Genomic DNA, 20,802 nt, shown 5'->3' on the forward strand with positions numbered 1-20,802 from the left:
ATTACACAACCATGTATTTATCAAATCACATAAGTTGAATGAATAAAATCTGATGTTATGATGATTCGACCCATGAATTAACGACCAACAATTTTGCAAAGAAATGGATCAAATAATTCATAAAGAACCAATGATATTGCTCCAAATAAATATTGGCTCTAGCAATAAATAAAATAATAATATGAAAATAGAATACCTAGTTTCATTGAGAAAAATCCAAATGCAAGTCCAGAAAGTGTAATGTAATGACAAGTAACATTTCATTTTATAATAAATTTGCTAAATTATCTCAACATATGGCGTAGAATTGAGATTTCCTAATAAGACTGAAACTGAAAGGCTTCCTGAGCATGAAATGAATACTGAATTTTCATTTATTTTTTGTAGTTTCTAGACCTACAAATATAAATTTGGGTTTCGCTCACAGACAATATTAATATTTAAGAAAGTAAAAAACCTGGACTTAATTCAAGACGCAGAGGAAGTAATCATTTTTTGAAGGTAAAATAAACCGTTAAATTTAACACTATTTTATTTTGGTATGTAAGTAGTTCTTGAAGGTCACATTAACTGAATGTTACACACACATCACATCTATTATTAACGCGTCCTTTTTGTTCACATGTAAAACAGAAATACCAATAATAAGCTTTCCATTTTCACTTTCCATTCAGCACAAATGAAACATTTATGAGTATGGTTGGTATGAATTTACTATTTTATATTGCTCTAAAGTCAAATCTCTGATTTCTGATTAGGGGATTTGACTTGAATTGACTAAGAAATGTTACATTTTTGGTGTCCTTTCTTTACCTCTTCATCTACCATTTTTTAGTTAGTTGAAATATGTTCAGTCTTAGGCTGAGTTATCTAAATATCGAAATGTTTTGTAGTAGACAAAATATGTGGATATTTCATTGGATACTTAATTTTTTTTAAAACATTAGTAAAGTAGCTATTGGTCACATTATACTCTTATCGTCATATTACAGGTTGACCGAAAGATATTCCATAAAAGACCCCTTCAAATTTTGGTTTTCGGTGACAGATTAGATGAGATAACAAATATTTATAACCAAGTATCTATTTTGATGATAAATATTCATGTTGCAATATGTAACAATTTTCAATCAGAGCTGCAATGTTAAAAATTTACTTTTAAAAATTTCTCAATTTAAAACATGATAAAAAAATTATATGACCACATTTGACTCATTTTGTCACTAGTGTAGCGATTGAATAAAACAGTTTAAAAAATTAAATGCATCTTCTATTTGTGCTGTATTCCGTATATTTGTGAGGTTCTGGAATTTTAATCATTCATGCACATTAACAATTTATATATTATAATTTTATAGCTTCGAATGAATTTCACTCTACTTTCTGTGTATACGAGGTTTACGCCAAAATTATCCAGCTCACCTTGATATTTCCGATTGATCTCAGACTTGCACAAATTCATCAGTAAGTCGGCTTGTTTATGAACGACCAGCATTTGTTAACAGGTGAATATATCAACAATTTCACATTTAGCTGAGTTTTAATCTTGCAATCTTGCAAAAACTAGTCAAAATATTTCTGATGAAGAACTAACCATGATTTAGAAACATTCTCATGAGTGCAAATGCTCTTAATTAATATGGCCAAAAGTCAAAGATAGAATAAATTGACAATGTTGACATTTGACATTTGACATTTCACACTATCACTAAAGGATAATTTATAGAAGTAATGGAAATATTGCGTGACCTAAACAGATGAAAAGCGCTTTGGAGAAGCTTTTGAATGACAATTTATCAGCGCACATTCATAGAACCTCATACAGCAATATTGACTGAAAGTCCAAGCACCGTCGGCCTCCATACAATCCCGACTTTGCTCTCTGTTACTTTGGCTCTCTACCAAACTACCGAATACCGGTTCGATGAAATTAGACATCCAGGACTGCTAAGGATTTAGTAACACCGCTGAGAAAGTGTTATTTAATTGAATGGAGACTATTCTGGAGGATATAAGTAGGTATATTTGAGTAAATTGAATTTATTGATAATTATATTTTATTATAATTCATATAGTAATAAATCAGGCAGTAACTTCAATATTGGCTAATGTAAAAGAAAATTTATGCTTTTAATTAAATAATTGAAAGTACGTCGTCAAATTTGAATTTATATATTCGGACCAGGAAAATAGTTAATTTTGAATAAAATAACAAACTGTTCCAATTGCGTTAGTAATAGCACCTTACATCATTAAGGTGAATGGGAATCGAATGGGAAAATTTCAACATGTGATAAAGACATAAAAAAAATGCTGCATCTATTATAGTAATAATAAAAAATTGAGTCTCAAAATGTTCCTGTATTGAGATTAAGACGATTTAATCAAATTCCCACAAATTTCCATCATGACTCAAATTTGGCTAAAAAACGAAGCAATAGAAAATTTTGTTTTTCCTCACAAAATTGAATTCGTTTCCACTCCATAATACGTGATTTATTTAACAGGATATAATATATTCAACGTCAATGCATAGTTAGAAATATTCTATTTATTCTAAATAGTACATTGAAATATTTTTGTTTAAGACTTATTTCTAGAGTAAATTGATGATCTCATTCCTGTTTCTCTTCCTGATCCGATTTTTTATTTATTTAACAGTTGAAAGGGGCTGTTAATAGACCGTAAATAGGTATTGTATTAGAACAATATATCGGAAGGTATACAATTCCTCTTTCTCAATATATAGCAGCAAACCATATTAAAAAAGAAACAGTCTATTTTATTGTGAGTCAACCACAACCAAAGCCGAAATAAACATATTCGCACAATATTACCTTCTACTGGGAATAAAATCATCAACAATAAAACCCCGTTATCAATAAATCTTCTTCAAAGTAAAGCACTCTTTGTGCTTCAAATTGAAATGGGGTGAAAATTTCATTGCCCTCTTCACACGTCGTAAAGTATCTCCTGCGTCTGTATCTGTATTGCCCTTTTTTAAATTATCTCCAAACAAAAGGGATCAAAACATTCGAGATATACTTACAAGCCACATTATCAGAGTAATATTTCAGGTAGAAAGAAGTTCGGTAATTTATAAATGAGCCTCACAGGACGATTCAATCAAGATATATTATTATTATTATTTTGAAGTTAACAATAGAAAAGCTACTAACTTCGTATTTAAAAATTGAATACATTTCAACATTATTTGATATATCACGGATATGTATAGAATTTACATTATTTCCAAAAGTGGATATTTTTAATCCATTAAAATTTATATTAAATCAAAATTGATTTCCAATTCCGAGCTCCGTCAGGCGTTCTATGGGACCGATTTTTGAATTTTTTTAATGTAATTCATTCATACTTTGAAAGTCACTTATTAAATTCTTCTCAATGTATATTATATTTCTGTCTTGATTCAGTAACACTAAGGTATACTTTAATGAACTATTCTCCCAACTACTTCATTTGGAGAAGATTCCAGCTAATTTTTTTATTCTATTTCACACATTTATGACTGATACAATGAAAAATTTTTAACGGTTCCTTGGTTACTATTCAAAGTTTTCAAACTCATCAAATATATGACGCTAACTAAAGTGATGGTAGCTTGGTGGACACCTAATAGTTTTAGAATCTTATATCGCAAGTAAAATATGCTGCCGAAATTTCTCTCAAGATGAGCATTGTGAAGAAATTGGTAGGATAGCTTTAATTATCCTTCATGGCGGCTAATTCTAGGTTAATTCTGCAATTCTTGAACAGCCTTACCATCCCATGAATTAATCTTTAAGGTAGCGATAACGCTATTGATGAATTTAAATTTAACGAACAGACAACAAACTGATACCAATGTTAGAAAAAGGGTATTGTTATCGCTCATTGATATATGACCCTTGGACACTGTTATTTCATTTTCTTTTAAGCAAATGCTACTAACATAAACACGGATAAACAAATGAACCAGTAGGAATTTACTTACCTCAACCACTATTCAGTATTGGTTGGTTGTCATTATCCCTATCGTACGGAAAATCTTTGAAAAAGAAAAGTAGAAAACCCATCTGAGGGTATCCGTACAGCGAATGTTATTTGAAACAAAGTATTGTCCAGTCTATATTAAGATCAGAATGAAATTAGTACGTAGTTTATTATTTTTCTTTGCTTATCAAAACTGCTCCACGGTTTAACTAATAATAACTAGAGAAATTTCATTACGGAGTATGGAAGAACGGTGTACGTCAGGATCTGTGTTCTAAAAAATCAAATAAACAGGAATTATATAAAATTAGAATTGATCTTTCAGTGAATTCATGAAATTGAAAAATTTTTAGCAAGTACTTAAGCAACTGCAAGCTTAATTATTTCATATGCACTTATAAGAATATTAACAACTATATTCAAATGCTTGTTTTCTTTCTTTTCTTTTCAAGGAAATATATTAGCTCAAACCACATAACAAAGGACACTTGGGTCCAATATCTTGAAGAATTTTCAAAAAGAAGATACAGAAACCCTACCGGACACTCCAAAAATCACAACTAACGGAGCTGCTGAAATAGAAGAAAGAGATATAGAAACCGTATTAATGAAACTTAAGATCAGAAAAAGTCCAGGCCCAGACGGCATTCATAATGAACGTTTTAAATACAGCGGGAGAAGCCTAAAACAGCTGCTAAAAGCTATAACTCGCAAAATCCTATTACATCATTAAATGGCGCCTAAGTATCACAATTTTACTGCTCAAAAGAGGAGAAATATACCCGAATACTACCTAGGCATAAACCTTCTAAATACAACTTTGAAGGTAGTAACAAAGATCATGACATACAAAATAAATGAAATCACCACATAGAGCGATGAACTGCAAGGATTCAGATCAGGAAGATCTTGTACATTTGCGATATTTGTATTGCGACAAATAACTGATAAATCCATCGGGTATAACAAACCGGCGTTCATGTGTTTTATAGATCTGGGAAAGGCGTTTGACCGAATACAACTGGAGGACGTGGTACACCTTCTAGACAACAGGCAAATCCATGTAACATCATAAAAACATATATATTGGAAAGAAAGAGAGAATGGAACGAACACAATGATCTAATGAATGACGATAGAATGGTCAAAATAGCTAGAGACAAGTCGCCCTTCGGGAGTCGAAGCGTTGAAAGACCCCGCAAGAGATGGAGCGACAACTTCTTTAATAATTAAACGGCAGAGGATTCGAGGAAAAACAAGCATTTTGCTTACATTGAAGAAAGAAGAAGAGCACGATATTCAAATTCCTTCAATAAAGTTTATTTCATAAAATAATTTAAGTTTGGAATGTTCTCATCATAGAAAACTCGATGAATTCGATTAAAGGTGAAGTTTGTCTTGTTGGGAATTCAGGAATTCAAAAATCTTGACTGAGACTACTATGAATGCGGCTTCATGTGATTATGGTTATATGAAATTTAATGATTGATTGATGATTGTTCATTTTTCTCAAATATGAACAAAACATGAATGATAATGTGTGAACTAATAATCTTAATTTTGTGTATTCGTTTAGATAAAGAGCTTCCCAATCCAACCTGTTGTCGATTTCTTCGAAATGGCGCAAAATGTGTGCTAAGATTGAATATGACAATACTAAATTTACTTTCTTATTGAGACTATGCGTAATATTTATTTGGTACGTTTATTTCCATATTATCCATAATTTCATACAAATTTGGAAAAAAATGTTAATTCGTATACCCCACTTGAATTTTAGATAAAATTTCTAAGCTAATAAAATTTTGGTGATTTCAACTACTTAAGCACTTATATGGTTCTCATATGATCAATTATTTCTTTATATTATTTGAAGTGGAAAAGGTAATCACCCCACAGTGACTTCAAGATTATATTTATCGTTCTACATATTTAATAATTGTACCTTCTCTATAGTGGCGAATAAATAAAAAAAAATCGAATAACCGGAAAATGATGGTAATTTACATGAACAGCAATACATAAATAAATGCTTTGGCAGTATCTGCGATTAAGATGTAAAAGCATACAGACAATTAAAGATGAAGCTAAACGAATAAGATAATAACATAGTGTAGTACCTGAAGGCCTGATTCCATTCTTAAAAAAATATAAATATATATATATATTTACGCCCCTGCAAATCTTAACACTGTGTATAACATTTATATGGAGGGTAAAACAAGATATAACGAATACAAAATAAAAAGAAATCGACAAAAGCATTGCCTCTTGTTCTGGCAACATAATAATTGCTTTCACAACTTCATTCTCTTTTTTTAGTTCGTTTTTTGATCGTAGAGTTGATTCACCACTCGCAAAGGAGGAGTGGTATTCATATTTATACAGTGATTATCGATGTTATGGATCAATTCGAAATCTAGAAGTTTATACAGTGTGGGGAAAAATTTATAAGTATAATTTACTCTCAACTATTGTCTTCTCCGAGTTAAAAGGAGTTTTTGTGAATTAAACTATTTCGAATGTTCCAAAAAATAGTCCATCCATGAACATTGTCAAATAACCAGCGCCCCATTTGGAATATATACAAAACAATTAAACCAGTAACAGCCTGGATGTTAGGTTCACAACCAATATTCAAAGCTTGATAATTCTGTATTGAAATTAGAACTAGCCCTTATCAACTGAGGAAAAATCTTCATAGGTATGTCAACTAAATTTGTACAACCTACTTTCGCTGTAGAATTTTGACGTTTTATATCACCTTTAATGTAATTGGTGATATGATGAACTTATCGGTGAGCACAAAAGAGTCAAAGAAAATTTTTAATTACAATTTAGGGATATTCCATATAGAATATTTTAGGACAAATGAGTGGATGACTGATGGCGAAGAGACAACATTTGAATACTATTGGGAATAATCTATCTTACCTTCATAAACAGAAAATGCTGTCTGCTGTGATGTTACTTACGATAAACTAAATATACTAGAAGTAAAGATGTAAATTATTATCTGATAATATTTTTGCTTACATCTTTACTAGAAAATCACCAATTATACATAAAGATTCCTTGTAACTAAGTTATAAATTCTCCCTCTCCTCTTCCATAATTTTCTATAAGAAAAGCGGACACATTGGCGGACATTAGAGCTCGGATATTAAGCCATGTTTCTTCTATATATCCAGCTTCAGTAGAATTTTCCTTGAAGAATATGTGTCAGCTTAAAGAATGATTTGATACTTTTCCAGTACAATAACCTACATGTTATAATCATAAATAATTTGGAAGATTCCAATTTCTATTGAGAAATATGTTTTATAATCAAACATTGAGGTTTATTTTTGTCTAATCATCTTTAACCTTCTGACTTTTAAATCAACAATTTACAAATATTTCAAAAAAAAATGTTCCAAGGCTAGAGAGGTTAAATATCAGGTGAGAAAGTGATAGATAAGGATTTTATTAGGAGAGGAATATTAAAACCATAGATGGTTTTGATATCTGATTTCTAGCAGAACAATTTGCTGTTACACAAATAAGATGGTGAGCCTTCTTTCTCTATACAAATTGGTGTATTTTCATGAAGTTAGTTATATGAATAGTAAAATGATGCAGAGATGAAGATCGGATTGATTGATATTTTTAATACTCATTAAAAAAAAATTACGCATGGAAATTAAGAAATTTGCCTATAGGTACATATAAAGAATACTAGTGTTTTTTGTTCTGCCTCTCTAAGTTTACTGTATTGGAATCAATGACACTTGGTTTTATCTAATAAAGAGAATAACACATAATTTTCAGCATATTTTGATTATAGTTGACATGATTCAGTATGTTCTCAGCTTAACTTTCGATAAATATTGTTAGCAAACGTTTTGTGAATAGCCAAAAAATACAACAATGTCTGAGATTGAACATAGTAAAGAAGCCAAAATTCTGAACTTGTTTTGTATTATTTGAGAAAAAAAAAAAAGAAACGATGCCGACATATCAATAAATATTCCTGATAGCTAATAAAAAAACAGAGGTCGGCATAAGTTAGGCAACAATTTTGCATTAAGAGAAAAAAATGAAGGGTCAAAATAAATTTATTAATGAAAATTACAAAAGGTATTCAATAAAACGTTACCTCTCAACGGAGAGGCATGTCCAGAGAAGCATGTCAAGCTATCCACGAAAAGTTTCAAATTCTGCTTCAATTACAGTTCGGAGTTACGAGATCTCCCCTATGGAGACCTGCCTACACACACACCCCAGGCAGGTTTAATACTTCTTCAATGAAGACGTGAGGATTCTGGTCGTTCCAGTACACGCAGTTATGCCGATTGACCGTACCGTTCAGCTTGAAGGTTACTTCATCCGACCACAAATTGGAATGCTGATCATCCTGACTGCATCCAAGGGACCACTCCTGCGATCGAAATCATTTTCGTGAAGTGCGTGTACGAGACGTGGACAGTAATTTGGATAGTGCATACGTTTCAGCATTCGTCATAGAGAACGATCAGATATTTCAGATATAAGTTCTCCTACAATTAGTTCGGCTGTTAGTTGTTAGAGATACCGGTTTTCCTAACGCGTCGCGTCGTCAACAGAACTCGTTGAATTTTTGGTACGTCTTCCACACTGTTGAACGTTTTGATAGTGGAGAGTTGTAATTCGGTAAGCATAGTTTCTCAATCCGCGTTCGTACGCAGATGCAACGTAACAAAAAAAAAATTTTTCTTGAAGCGTGAACTTGTATCAGTTATTCATTCTGAGAACGCGTCTACTCGACGAGCACATGTTATCATGACACAAACAGAACTGTCCGAAGCACAAATTTCGTTTTGATCGTTTTCGACAGCGTTGCTAGACTTATGAGCGTTGCCAAACTTACGCCGATTTTTCGAGAACGTGTCCTGACTTTCGCTGACCTCTGTATTTTCATCATATTCTATACATTTCAGGAAATGGCAAGTAAGTCAACGGATTGGAGAATATAATTAGAAGCTTACACTAAATTGAGGGTCATGTTTAACAATCCTTTTGAATGATTTCATCAGTTGTTGGCGCATCTAATGGGGATCAGAAATTATACAGATTATAAACATTCTTATGTCTGCATATGTCGGCGGAATAACTAGTCCGTGTTTTTTTAAATGGAAATAAAGTTTTTGTTTAGAAACTTCATATTTTTCAATGTAGTTTCCTTTGAGCTCTATACATTTTACCAAACGTTTCTACGATAAAATTCTTTGTTGTAACCACCACCTTCTAGCTATTTCTTCAAGTTTTAAAATAAGAAATGGTGCACCCTTGCATTCTTCTGCTGCAAAAGAATTATCTTCGCCAACTGAGATTGTTTTCGTGCTGGTATTCTCATTCAATCGACCTCTTAATCATAATATACGCTTGATAAATGCTATAACTTATCAAGGGTAGTAAATATGGAAGCCAAAAAACTATGGATATGATTTTATTCGTGGACAAATTCACTTTAATATGTTTTAGAACTGATTGACTACGAGAAATTTCGAAAACTGTTTGGTTACGTATGTATTGCGATGGATCCACGTTTCATCGACTTTCAACAAGCGTAGCAAAAGCTCAAACAAAATAAAGTTAAACAATGATAAATACTTGGTCTTGTGAAAAGCTTTCCCTTATACAAACCACGTTTGTTAATAATAAATCCAACACAAACTAAATGACGCAACTTTTTCACATTTACACAGGTCAAATGACAGATGTCAGCACTTTTAGGTAATAGGCGGAATTTCTTGGCCCATCCTCGTACTTATAACCATTTTAGTTTCAGAATGAGTCGTCTGGGCAATTTGTATTCTCGATCAGTTGAAAGTAAAAATATTTTTTGCAACAATATTTATGATAAACAGTTATTAGTGCGTACGTCATGTATAGGGTATGAAGAAAAAATTATAGATAATCTACACACTGATAATTTACATGCAAAATCTTAATTACTAGGTGGAATGAGTTTCGAAGTCTTGGCAGTTTAAACGCCTATACGTTTTTCAGCACCAATCAAGCCCTGCTTATCATTTTTTATTTATTTAACGTCTTGTTTTCAGATGATGTGCAAATTATCGATAATTTTGTAATTGGATTCGATTGGCTGTTCTTGAAGCAGATTTTATGTTAATTTTTTGTCGAGACATGTGTGTAGGATGACTATGAAATACGTAAATGTCTGCATATTAATGGCAACATGTTTCCACGTCTTTTACCAAATAAAACTAATTAAAAAATAAAAACAAGAACTCATTACTTTACATGAATACATACAGATACTTTCAAAAAGTTGATGAAACGAGTGTCAAATTAACCAGATATCAGGATACTCAGCTTTAATTATCAAATTAATCTCGTTCGTCATATCCACGATATAGAAAGACACCGAAGTGCAAAAAAAAATTGTCAATTTCAATAATAACGTGCTAGATATTCCTTACAATTGATTCAAAATTGATGATCATAATTTATATAAGTATATTAAAATAAAGAAAAGCCGTAAATTGTAAAGGAATCGGTGAGGTTTTTCAAATTGGAAGGGCAGCTAAATTAGAATGGAGAGTTAACAACGAGAAATTATTAGAACATATTGCAGAAGAAAAGAGAAAATCCGAAAAATAAAAAAGTATACCTCGTCTTTAAAAATCTCATACTAACCTCAAAACTTTGACAGTTATTGATACTTAATAGTTCATCTCAGTATTTTCTGTCCAGGAAATTACCGAATTTTACTGAACCTCATCTGCTATTCCTGTAACATGGCCATGTTTCCTTTAAGATATAGTTTAATTATATGGGATTACATTACTTTCTTTTTCATTCACCATGAGAGGATACCGGGGTTGCTACTTAATTTCTGAGATATGGCAATATGTGAATATGTTAAATCTGACATTGCTATCATCAAGTTTAACATGCTAAATGGGGAACGTACTCATACGAGTACGAATTGAGTTGTTTACTTGAAACACCACGAATAACGGATCTATGTATATGAACCCGAAACTAGGCAACAATCAACTGTATAAAAATAAATTGCCAGGTAAACGTTTCTCTACAACTGAAGTAACGTTTGATGCATTCAAATCACATGTTTTGTAGGTAAGTACTCCAATCGGAATGGAAAAAATGATTCGACAATTGGTTTAAACGCATGCAAAAATTTATTTATCTTAATGGAGAATATTTTGAAAAACAACGAAACCAGATCCTTGCTCAAGTTCATAACACCGCATAAATAAAAAATGAGAACTTTTCAGGAGAGCATGGTTATATATTGCGATTATAACACATGAAAATTCATGAACATAGATCGATTCCAAGATTTATGTGTCATTTGTCTAGCCCTGCATCTTTCGATTCTGTATCGAATGATATGCAAAAATCAAAAAGGCATTTTTTGGACTCAAGGGAAGATATCCAAATATGCATATTTTTTATTTGTCTCTATCTCAAATCTTAAGTAGCAACACTCGTGTAAATATTAGCTCCTGCTTCGTGACTTCGTCTTTATCCAGATTAAAACATCAGACAATGTGACTAAACAGAAATAAAAAAATAAATCGCTATGTCAGAAGATGGGCAGTTGCTTTTGCCGTCAAACAATTATGAAAAATGTGTGACAACATTTTCATCTAAGAAACCATCATATGTGGATTGGAGTCTATTTTTTTTATCACCCCGATTTTCAGATCCTACCTGTTTGGACTTCTTCCTATTGTGTAGGTTTCTAAATTTCTCCAACACCACAAATACAAGTTGCCATTCGTAGAGCAGAACTTCTATTATATCGGTCCTTTTTTTATTAAGCCCCTATTATGTAAAGATTTTCAAATTATGGAATTTTATCACTAAATCTCAAGGGAAACAAATTTATAACAGTGTAATTAGTGTAATCAACAGCGTATCATCCAAATTACATACTGTTATATAGAAAATTTTCCTATTCGACATTAAGGCTACAAGTAACATATCGAAATGACGTTTATTCAACTTTTTCAGGTATTACTGCTCTATATTTCTATATAAAAAGTCATAGATGTTATTTTATCTAATTTATGGAGGATTTTATGATTTGTTCGCATCCTCATCTGGCCACCATATTCATATTTTTCAGTTATAAAATTTCACATCATTTGCCTGAGATTTCTCTTTTTGTCTATCCCGTAATACTTTTCATTTCATTCATTCATTTCATCCATATTCAAATGCTTCATAAAATTAGTTTCTAATAGATTTTTATGCGCTAATCAAATCTGATGATGTAACTAGAGCCACTAACTATAAATAATTGCTCAATTTAGAATACAAAATACGTTGACAAACCAACAAATTACATAAATTGAGAGAAAAACTTTATTTTTCATTTTTGCAAAGAGTCAGAGCTTAGCTAATGAGCAATAATAACATGAATCTTTCGACAGATAAAATTCTAATTATAATATTCGTTCAAATATAAAAAAATACTAATTAGAAAAATATTTGGTTATTGAACTCATATGATAATTGTAATTTATCACATTCGACATTTCAACTTTACGGCTGTGTGTGAAAACACGTGTTTTTACTTTGCAATATTTATAAATATTATTTTATTTATACCGTAGCAATTATCTTCTTATGTCAAGTTTCCTTCTGATCCGACGTAAATCAGTAATAAAGTAACATCGTTAACTTGAAGGGATGGGCTGTAGATAAAACAATGTTGCCATACCATCAAGGAATTATAATTTAATAAACAATATTTGATTTTAATTCATATATCAACAATTTATTTTTCACGCGTGTAAATATTGAAATAACTAACTGTTGATGGAATTAATGGAATTAAATATTTCAATGTAAATATTGAAGATAGCAGATATTAACTTCACGATATATTTTACTAAATGATAATTTGGCAACATTGACTGCTCGGTTACGAAGTAATAAATCAAATGGTTTGATGTTGGGCGACCTTTAGGGCTTTAAGATCAAAACCGACCACTTTACTCTCTTACATTTCTGGTTTAAATATTAATGCAAGTGTGGAATGAATCATGAGGTGAAACAGAATTGAGATTTATTACAACTAATGTTCAATTTCTTTCCACCCTTGATAAAAAAAAACTTGAATATGTGATAGTAGGGGATGAATTTCAAAGTGTTTACATGCTTCTGAGTAATTGTTCATCTCTAATTTATCTCCTCCTAATGTATAGTTATATTTCATAGTGCTCTAGTTCTTGTTATTAAAATTATCCCTGAAATACTTCTAAGCGATTTTTAATTTCATTGAAAATCGATTATGTAGCTAATAAACTTCGAATCCTTCTACCATCTGCACATTAAACAAATATATAATCTATTGATTTCCTAAAAACAATTAGATCTTCATTAATTCAATAAAATTACTGTTTTGCGGTCCGTTTACATTTAAATTTACATTATACTTTTCTATCTCTAATTCTTTTAAGGTAGATATTTCGAGCGTCAGCTCACTATGAGTATAATTGATATAATGCCGTTTCGACTCTTTTCAGTTAGTGGTGCCGCTAAGATAAAATAACCATTAAAGGAGTACTGATCTTAATTTGTTACTTGCCTCTTTTAAAAGATATTTTGTATTCTATTTTCATTAGGACACGTTTGAGCTAAGTAACCTTCCAGAAACGATTCAAAAAAATTTGAGGAAAAAGTGAAAACCAAATTTTCGTAATGTAATAAGTGAAGTATGGATTAACTCCATTTTCGACAGACGTTTATTTTTGAAGATACTCTTCCATATCAAAAATAAGGTACTTCAGAGGAAATAAGGTCCAATACCGATCTATTAGGTTGAGTACTCGGCCGAACTCCGCCATGGGTGTTACACTTCTACGAGAATATTGTGGAAGGCTCCTCAGCAACATGGCACCATAGCCAGAATTTTCAAATAAAGTGCGTTTTACAGACAAATCAAAAATATTTTAGAATTTTTGAACCCTTTTGATTCATAAAAAGCGCATTCAACTGCGCCAGAATGTTTTGAAACCTGTACCCCATTTTCTTAAGTTTTTGATTCAGTATTTGATTATTACCACTCCAAAGTCAACAAACACTGTGTGATATGTAGTACCTCTTCTGTTTTCGAGTTTATACGAGTTCCATAAACATCAGTCTCAATTAACTCATGAGACATTATGAAAACGCAGCTTATAAATTGAATTACTTTTTGAAGGAAAGAAATCTAACCAATAGAAAAAATTTTGCTAACAACAAAAAAGGGATAGAAGCAAGGTGAGTGCATGTTGACACTTATTACTCTAGTCGAATGCAGGAAGACATAAGTGAATTAGTCATGTTTCGATCAATAAAAGAGAGTATGGTTTTATTCACTGATTCGCCCACAACCACGCTTCGATTGATCCAGTACTGTCTTGATTGGTTACATTGTGACTTATTGAGCTGAATGCACATTCTAGGCTAATTATAAATAAAATTGGCGCTTTGTTTTCACTTTGTGTCTGCATCCGTCCAGTTACTTTTCCAACGGCTTCGAATATTCATTCTGTAGTCCATTTTTGTTTGTAGTAAATCATTCAATCAAAATTGTTCGTCATAATTCACAAGTGAATTGTATTGAAATTTCTTTGAATAATGGATCAAACCAAATTCAATGTAATGGATTGTTGCATTCTGAAGAATATTTACTATTTTTTTGAACCTGAGTGGAATTACTTTGAAGTAAAACAGTAACTAGCTGATAAGTATTTCCATTAGTTGATAATAGTTTAATTGAGATAAATACCGCTTATTCTGAATGAGAACATTAGAAAATCACTTATGCATTCAATTATGTCCAAACAAGTGGTAATTACTCACCAGCATCCCAATTTGAATGACTTATACAAGGTGTTTTACATAAGAACCGACTCAAAGTATAGAGAAGCCCAAAATATGACTATATAGCAATTTACCTCTATACAGTTGCATCCCTGAAAATATATGGTACCTCAAATTAGAGCCCTAAATTTCGAAAAAAATTAAAATCTTTCCAATCCTTCAATTTATAAAATCAAATTTGATATACTGTACGAAACTGTTTAGGGTACTAAGTAATGGTAAGTAGAAAGCGGTCGAACTATTCTGGGAGTTACTTAACAGGACGTTAGTTGATTTAAAAAGTTTTTTCTCATTAACATGGATAATTTGATTCCAGTAATTTCTCATAAAACATTATTATGAGAACAGCAACTTGTTAAATTTGATGTATAAATTCAATTCATATATTTTCCTTTAAAATGGCAAAGTTGTATGAAAAACTTCAAAAGAGGTAAGAAGTTTTAGCTTTAGATTATCCATGGTATGACAATAACATTTCGAAAATGGAGTGACCCATAAAAAATATGATATTTCAAGGTTAGGTTACCCCCCACAATAGTTCGATGGCCTACCACTTACCATTACTTAATGCTCTTAACATTTGCATACAAACGTACAAAATTCGATATTTTTAAGTTGAATTGATTAGTTTTTTTCTAAATTCTGGGCCCTAATTTGAGGCCCTATAGCTCTACAAATATACAACTTTGTATTGAGGTAAAATGAACTAATGAACTTTTGGACTCTCCTCTGTGTAGGTTTTTATACGGGACAACCCTGTATAATAAATATAAACTTATAAACGTAATTTATACTCAAGCATATTACCCTATACATTTCTATTAGGCAATTGATTTTTATACATATAATTTAATTTGAAATCATCAACAAAAAATATCTTGTGCTGGGATTGAGTAGAGGCTACAAATCCAGTGCTGAGTATTTTCACAAAATATCCTAGTCAAGTTACTGATTACCGAAATCATTCTCAAATGAAAAACGAACAAAAAATTGCATTGAATTGAAGCGTTGAATATGTCACATTTCTACATGCAAATTGTACTTAAATGAAAAGGAACCATTATTATCTGATACTCGTTGATGCCCAACTAGAATCTCCATCTCCAATATCATCCTAAGAAATGTGGAGTTTTAGAAAATTACTAAATACTAGATGAATATTTCATTGAAACCAGATACGAAGCTGAAAATAGTTTATTTCAAATTTAACGGTATAATGTTAATTTAGATTTACATTAAATATACTTGAATCAGCTACACTATAAATGTCATACTAGCTGTTTGGATAGCAAGAAAAGATTTGTGACGTATAGTTATTTGAGAATAATAATTACGCATTAAGTGTATGAGCTAAATTATGATTAATCTATTACTCGATAAAAATGGAAATACTTTCAAAGAGGAATAGGTCATTGAATATGTTCTATTGGTGCAAGTGATCTAAACTAATCTGCAAGCTTGAATACTTGTACTATATAATAAAATTATGAAATATCTAAAGAAGGTTTTAATTACACCGTTCATAATCCACATTTTAAATAGAAAATCATAATATATCAGAATACTTTTTTGTCCTATAGTAACAAGAGAACTGGAATTCATTGAAAGGTAATGAAACCATATGTAAATGTACTTTTTTGAACATTCTTTCCTTTCTATATATCAGTGGAATAAATTCATTTCGTGTCAAAGTTCAATTAATCGTAAGCATATGATATATATTAAGTGTCGAACATAAAAAGCTTAGAACCAAGCTTCAGTAGTATGTATTTATGCCAAAAATATTCATTTCCGCGTGGAAACTGAATTGCTTATTCTAGTTAATGATTTTGGATAGAGTGAGCTTCATAATAATATTAAGAAAAAATTACATCCATTTTAGGTAAGTTGAAAAATGATCTAAAGTTTTTCAAGTACCTCAAAATTCAAATGACAGTTATGTCGTAAGATTTTGAATATAAACAAAACAAACAAACAACGAAGCACAGTGACAGATTGTAACAATTTCCAAGGCGTATCCAAAAAACCAAATCCAAATTTTTTTATTACGTTAAATATAATTTTTGGAAAATACAGTAATTTACCATCTAATAAGTTTTCTGTGATTATAGATCATGAAATATTATCTGAATTTGCTAATTCATGATTTAAAACAAGACCATGGGCTCCATTTAATGAGTTTCAAAGCATAGGATATTGTTGATGGGCCAAAATAAGAGCTAATAATTTCGCGGCATGGTAGAAATGAATGAAAAACAACTAACCAATTCACTTTTATTTCAGATCTAGAAGCACTAACATGTTTCGGAAGATGTGTCACCATTTGCACCACTTCATTTAAAGAGTGTAATTGAAACAGATATTTGGAGAAATTACGTCCCATTGATCAGAATGTTCAGTTGGACCTACATTAGTAGGAGCTAGACATGGAAATCTATTAATAATTGTAGCCAATCTATTAGATACACGTTTAAATTTAGTAACTCAACAAACCAGTTATGCAAATACGTGGTTAGGTACTCTACTTTCGCTCAATCAGAAACAAATGCTTCATGCAAGAAATTTGTTCCAAGTGATTGTGCAAAATTTAAAAATTGATGATTCTAGAATGGACCGAATACTAGTGATTATTTTTTCATTTTGTTTTGTTCCATTCACAACAAATTTCACCCGGTTCATGAAATTTACAAGGTTATATAATGAATCGTTTTCTAAACCTACTAAAGAATGAATCAAATTTAAATAAGAACAAATTCTAATGTATTTTTAGATAAAAAAAAACAGAGTACATGATGAACTTATAAAGTAGTATATTATTCTGATAGATAATTGATATAATATTGGAGGAATTACTGAAAACGCTTAGGTGTTAATAAGATGAATTACTATAATTGATTATTTATAAACGTCGGTGGGGTATTTTGTCACTTCTATGATTCGAGCTGAAATGTTAACCATTCAGTTAACATTAAAACGGAATAGACACGTACGCATAGCTATCAATTACCGTCTAGGCAGGTAAGCATTATTTTGATTAATAGTTTTATAATAATAATCCCTTTCATTATTTTTGAAAAGTGATTTGTCTTATACAAAACTGTTGGATATCACTCATTGATACTGATTATAATGAATTGAAATATGATAATGTTCGTGACTAAAATTTTTGGTCTATTTTTGAGTTTATAAAACTAAGCACTAATTATTGATGAATAAATTGAATATGTTATAAACAAAAAATGGTTTTTTATTAATGAATCAACTATATAAGTGATAGTAACCAGGTAAATGTGTTACTTTGGAAAAAAATTATACAGGCGATTATAATATTTACTATACAAAAATTTTCATCAACCAAATTAAAAATATGTATTTCGTCTAAGGGTTTGGAATTATTCATTTGTTTCTTTCTAATAGGGTAATATTTGAAGTAAATTAATATTATCTAAAAGTTCAAAAAATTTTTGATTTTTCAATTGCTTTTCAACCAATGTCTCTTACGAATTGAAAGCATACATTTTATAGTCTCGTATAAAATAGATCTATCAAGACAAATAGCCTTAAAGATCTAATTTTGTAGCGGAAATATTTGGAACTTGTTAGGATTTATTTCTTATAACTGTAAATTATGTCAATACAACTAACATTTAACGATGAAATCATAAGTTTTATACAGATTTGTAAATCGTGTTTGTTTCTCAAGAGTTTTGTATTTGAATGCCATAACATTAGTATACCAAATTTGAGAATGTATCTATATCTGCGTCGTAGAATACGGTATACCACAACGATTGTGGATTTATAAAGTAAAGCCAATATTTACATTTTTTTTTTTGTTTTTTAAAAAATAATAATAACGACAATAATTTAATGGTAAGTACCTATTCTATTTTTCAAGTCAAACTATACCAGTGTTTACGAATGCTAATGAATTTTCTAAATTTACTGTTCCATTATTATATATTTTGTTGGTTTATTGATAAATACCTAATAATTTGGATAAAAAAATTAAAAATGTAGTATACTAATATATTAGACATGTTATGATACTGGCTCGTAATTTAATTACACTCTAGTTTATGAAAATCTTATTAATAATATGACATGTCGTAGATAGACATTTTTTTAAATTTAGGGCCTTTTACACACATTTTAAAATAACGATACGAACTATTAAATAAAATTATGAACAAATGCTAATGGTACCAAATATGATAGACCACACAGTAAAAACGATTTTAAGATAATGGAGAAAATGATTCAAATGTTACGACCATTCAAAAAATGTAAATTTATTTTTCGTAAAGTTTGAAAGCGTGATATAACTTGAGAATAAATATGTCATTAGTTCCCTATTAATCGATGTAATAAACATATTTGTCTACCTAATTAAACTACCAATAATTCTTATAAACTAAAAATAGATTTTAACTTATCTTTATTTTAAGGATATTCCAAAAATATCCAAAAGAAAACATAATATTCTCTATTTTGAATATTAGTAAATAACTTTTTAATAGAGTTCTTGATTACTGTAAGTTAAGGCATAACGAATGGTTTATAAACAAGACTTAACATCGGTATTAAACTTGTGCGCTGGGTTTAAACAGTTTAAAAAAATAGAATACTCACTTTGTCCAAGATGAACTCTCTTCATCCAAGGATAAATTTGTGGAGGATTTGAAGAAGAGCCACTCTTTGAATTATTATTCGATCCAGATTTCTCGTTGCTAGATGTAGAGCTGGTGCTTGAAGCCGGAGAAGAAAGATTTTGCGAAGCAGTAGAAGATCCTGTTACTGGTTTACCACTAGGAGAAGTACTTACAGATAAGGGTGAAGTTAAGCCGGAACTTTTCGAAGTTATTGTGGCATTTGGCGTGTTACTTGTTTGAGTATTTATCAGTGGTGGTGTGGCTCTAGTCGGTGGACCACTAGTACTTAAATCTTGTGGAGAAGCAACGCCAGTTGAAGATGTTGAATCGGCATACTTACAACTAGCTGCAGGGTTCAACATACCAGGACTTTGTCCACCCGGGCTGGCATGGTGCATATGTGTATTTGTTCCTCCAGATATTCTTTGAGGTTGAAGTTGAGTATAATCTCCTATTGTTGGTTGTAATCCGTGGCCAGGTGCTGGTGTCGCATAAGGATGTGGAGGATACTGAGGACCGACTTGGGGTGGCGAATAACAAGCAGGTGGATAACTAGAAGCTGCCGTAGCATTAGGATTGTAGTAATCACCTCCTTGATTATTATTCTGATGAGATTGTTCACCAGAACGACCTGGTTGTCCATAGCACTGTGCTAAAGAATTAACAAACTGATAAGAACTCATCGTCAATTGATTGTTTAAATAACGGTCCAATTACATATCGTCAAATACACATAAAACAGTTTGTAGATTGTTTTTAACACTTGTAGACCAATAAACACAACACTAAACGTTGACACGTGATTTGAGTTATAAAAATGTTGAATCAAAATTTTACGATGATGAATCAAGTGACATAAATATTGAGAAACATCGCGTTATGACGAAACGGGTTCAAAAGTTGTGTCTCACGTGGGGACTTATATGATAGTGACAGACGAGACGTTTCGCGTCGAGTTTAGCGGCGCCACGACTGGGCAATACCTCACGTTCATTGGATTTAGTATACTAGGTTGTGATACTCACAACAGTCGTGATCGCGGGGCGTAAGTGCTTCGCTCCCGACAGAAACAACCATTCCCATCTCAGTTCAGTAGAATGAAACGGATATACGAGAGGGGATAAGTCAGTGTCGGCATACACGCTGCAGACTAACGGCATGTTAGAAGATTGCCGGCGCAGGCTTGGGGAGGAGTTACAGAGGGGAAAGAGGCGGGACCCACAAATTCAAATTGATAATTTGTGAATTGTTTAAGATTTGACGCTCAACG

The 20,802-nt window shown here is 31.2% G+C and overlaps 1 protein-coding gene across 2 annotated transcripts in view; it reads right to left on the reverse strand.

Moving 5' to 3' along the window:
• The window catches only part of LOC130442511 (homeotic protein Sex combs reduced-like), a 95,818-nt gene extending 75,239 nt beyond the window's left edge, over positions 1-20,579 (reverse strand). Inside the window, exons 1-2 of one of the 2 annotated variants that reach the window (XM_056776675.1) lie at positions 19,513-20,501; positions 4,239-4,267 (exon numbers count right to left, since the gene is read on the reverse strand). In XM_056776675.1, coding sequence (XP_056632653.1) covers positions 4,254-4,267; positions 19,513-20,215 — 717 coding nt within the window. In that variant the 5' untranslated portion in view covers positions 20,216-20,501 and the 3' untranslated portion in view covers positions 4,239-4,253. Of the gene's footprint in view, positions 1-4,238; positions 4,268-19,512 lie in introns of those variants that run through there. The other variant, XM_056776674.1, reaches the window with a different exon arrangement.
• Positions 20,580-20,802: the final 223 nt, after the last annotated feature.

This window comes from Diorhabda sublineata, chromosome 4, assembly GCF_026230105.1.
Source record: "Diorhabda sublineata isolate icDioSubl1.1 chromosome 4, icDioSubl1.1, whole genome shotgun sequence".
Taxonomy (NCBI): Eukaryota; Metazoa; Arthropoda; class Insecta; order Coleoptera; family Chrysomelidae; genus Diorhabda; species Diorhabda sublineata.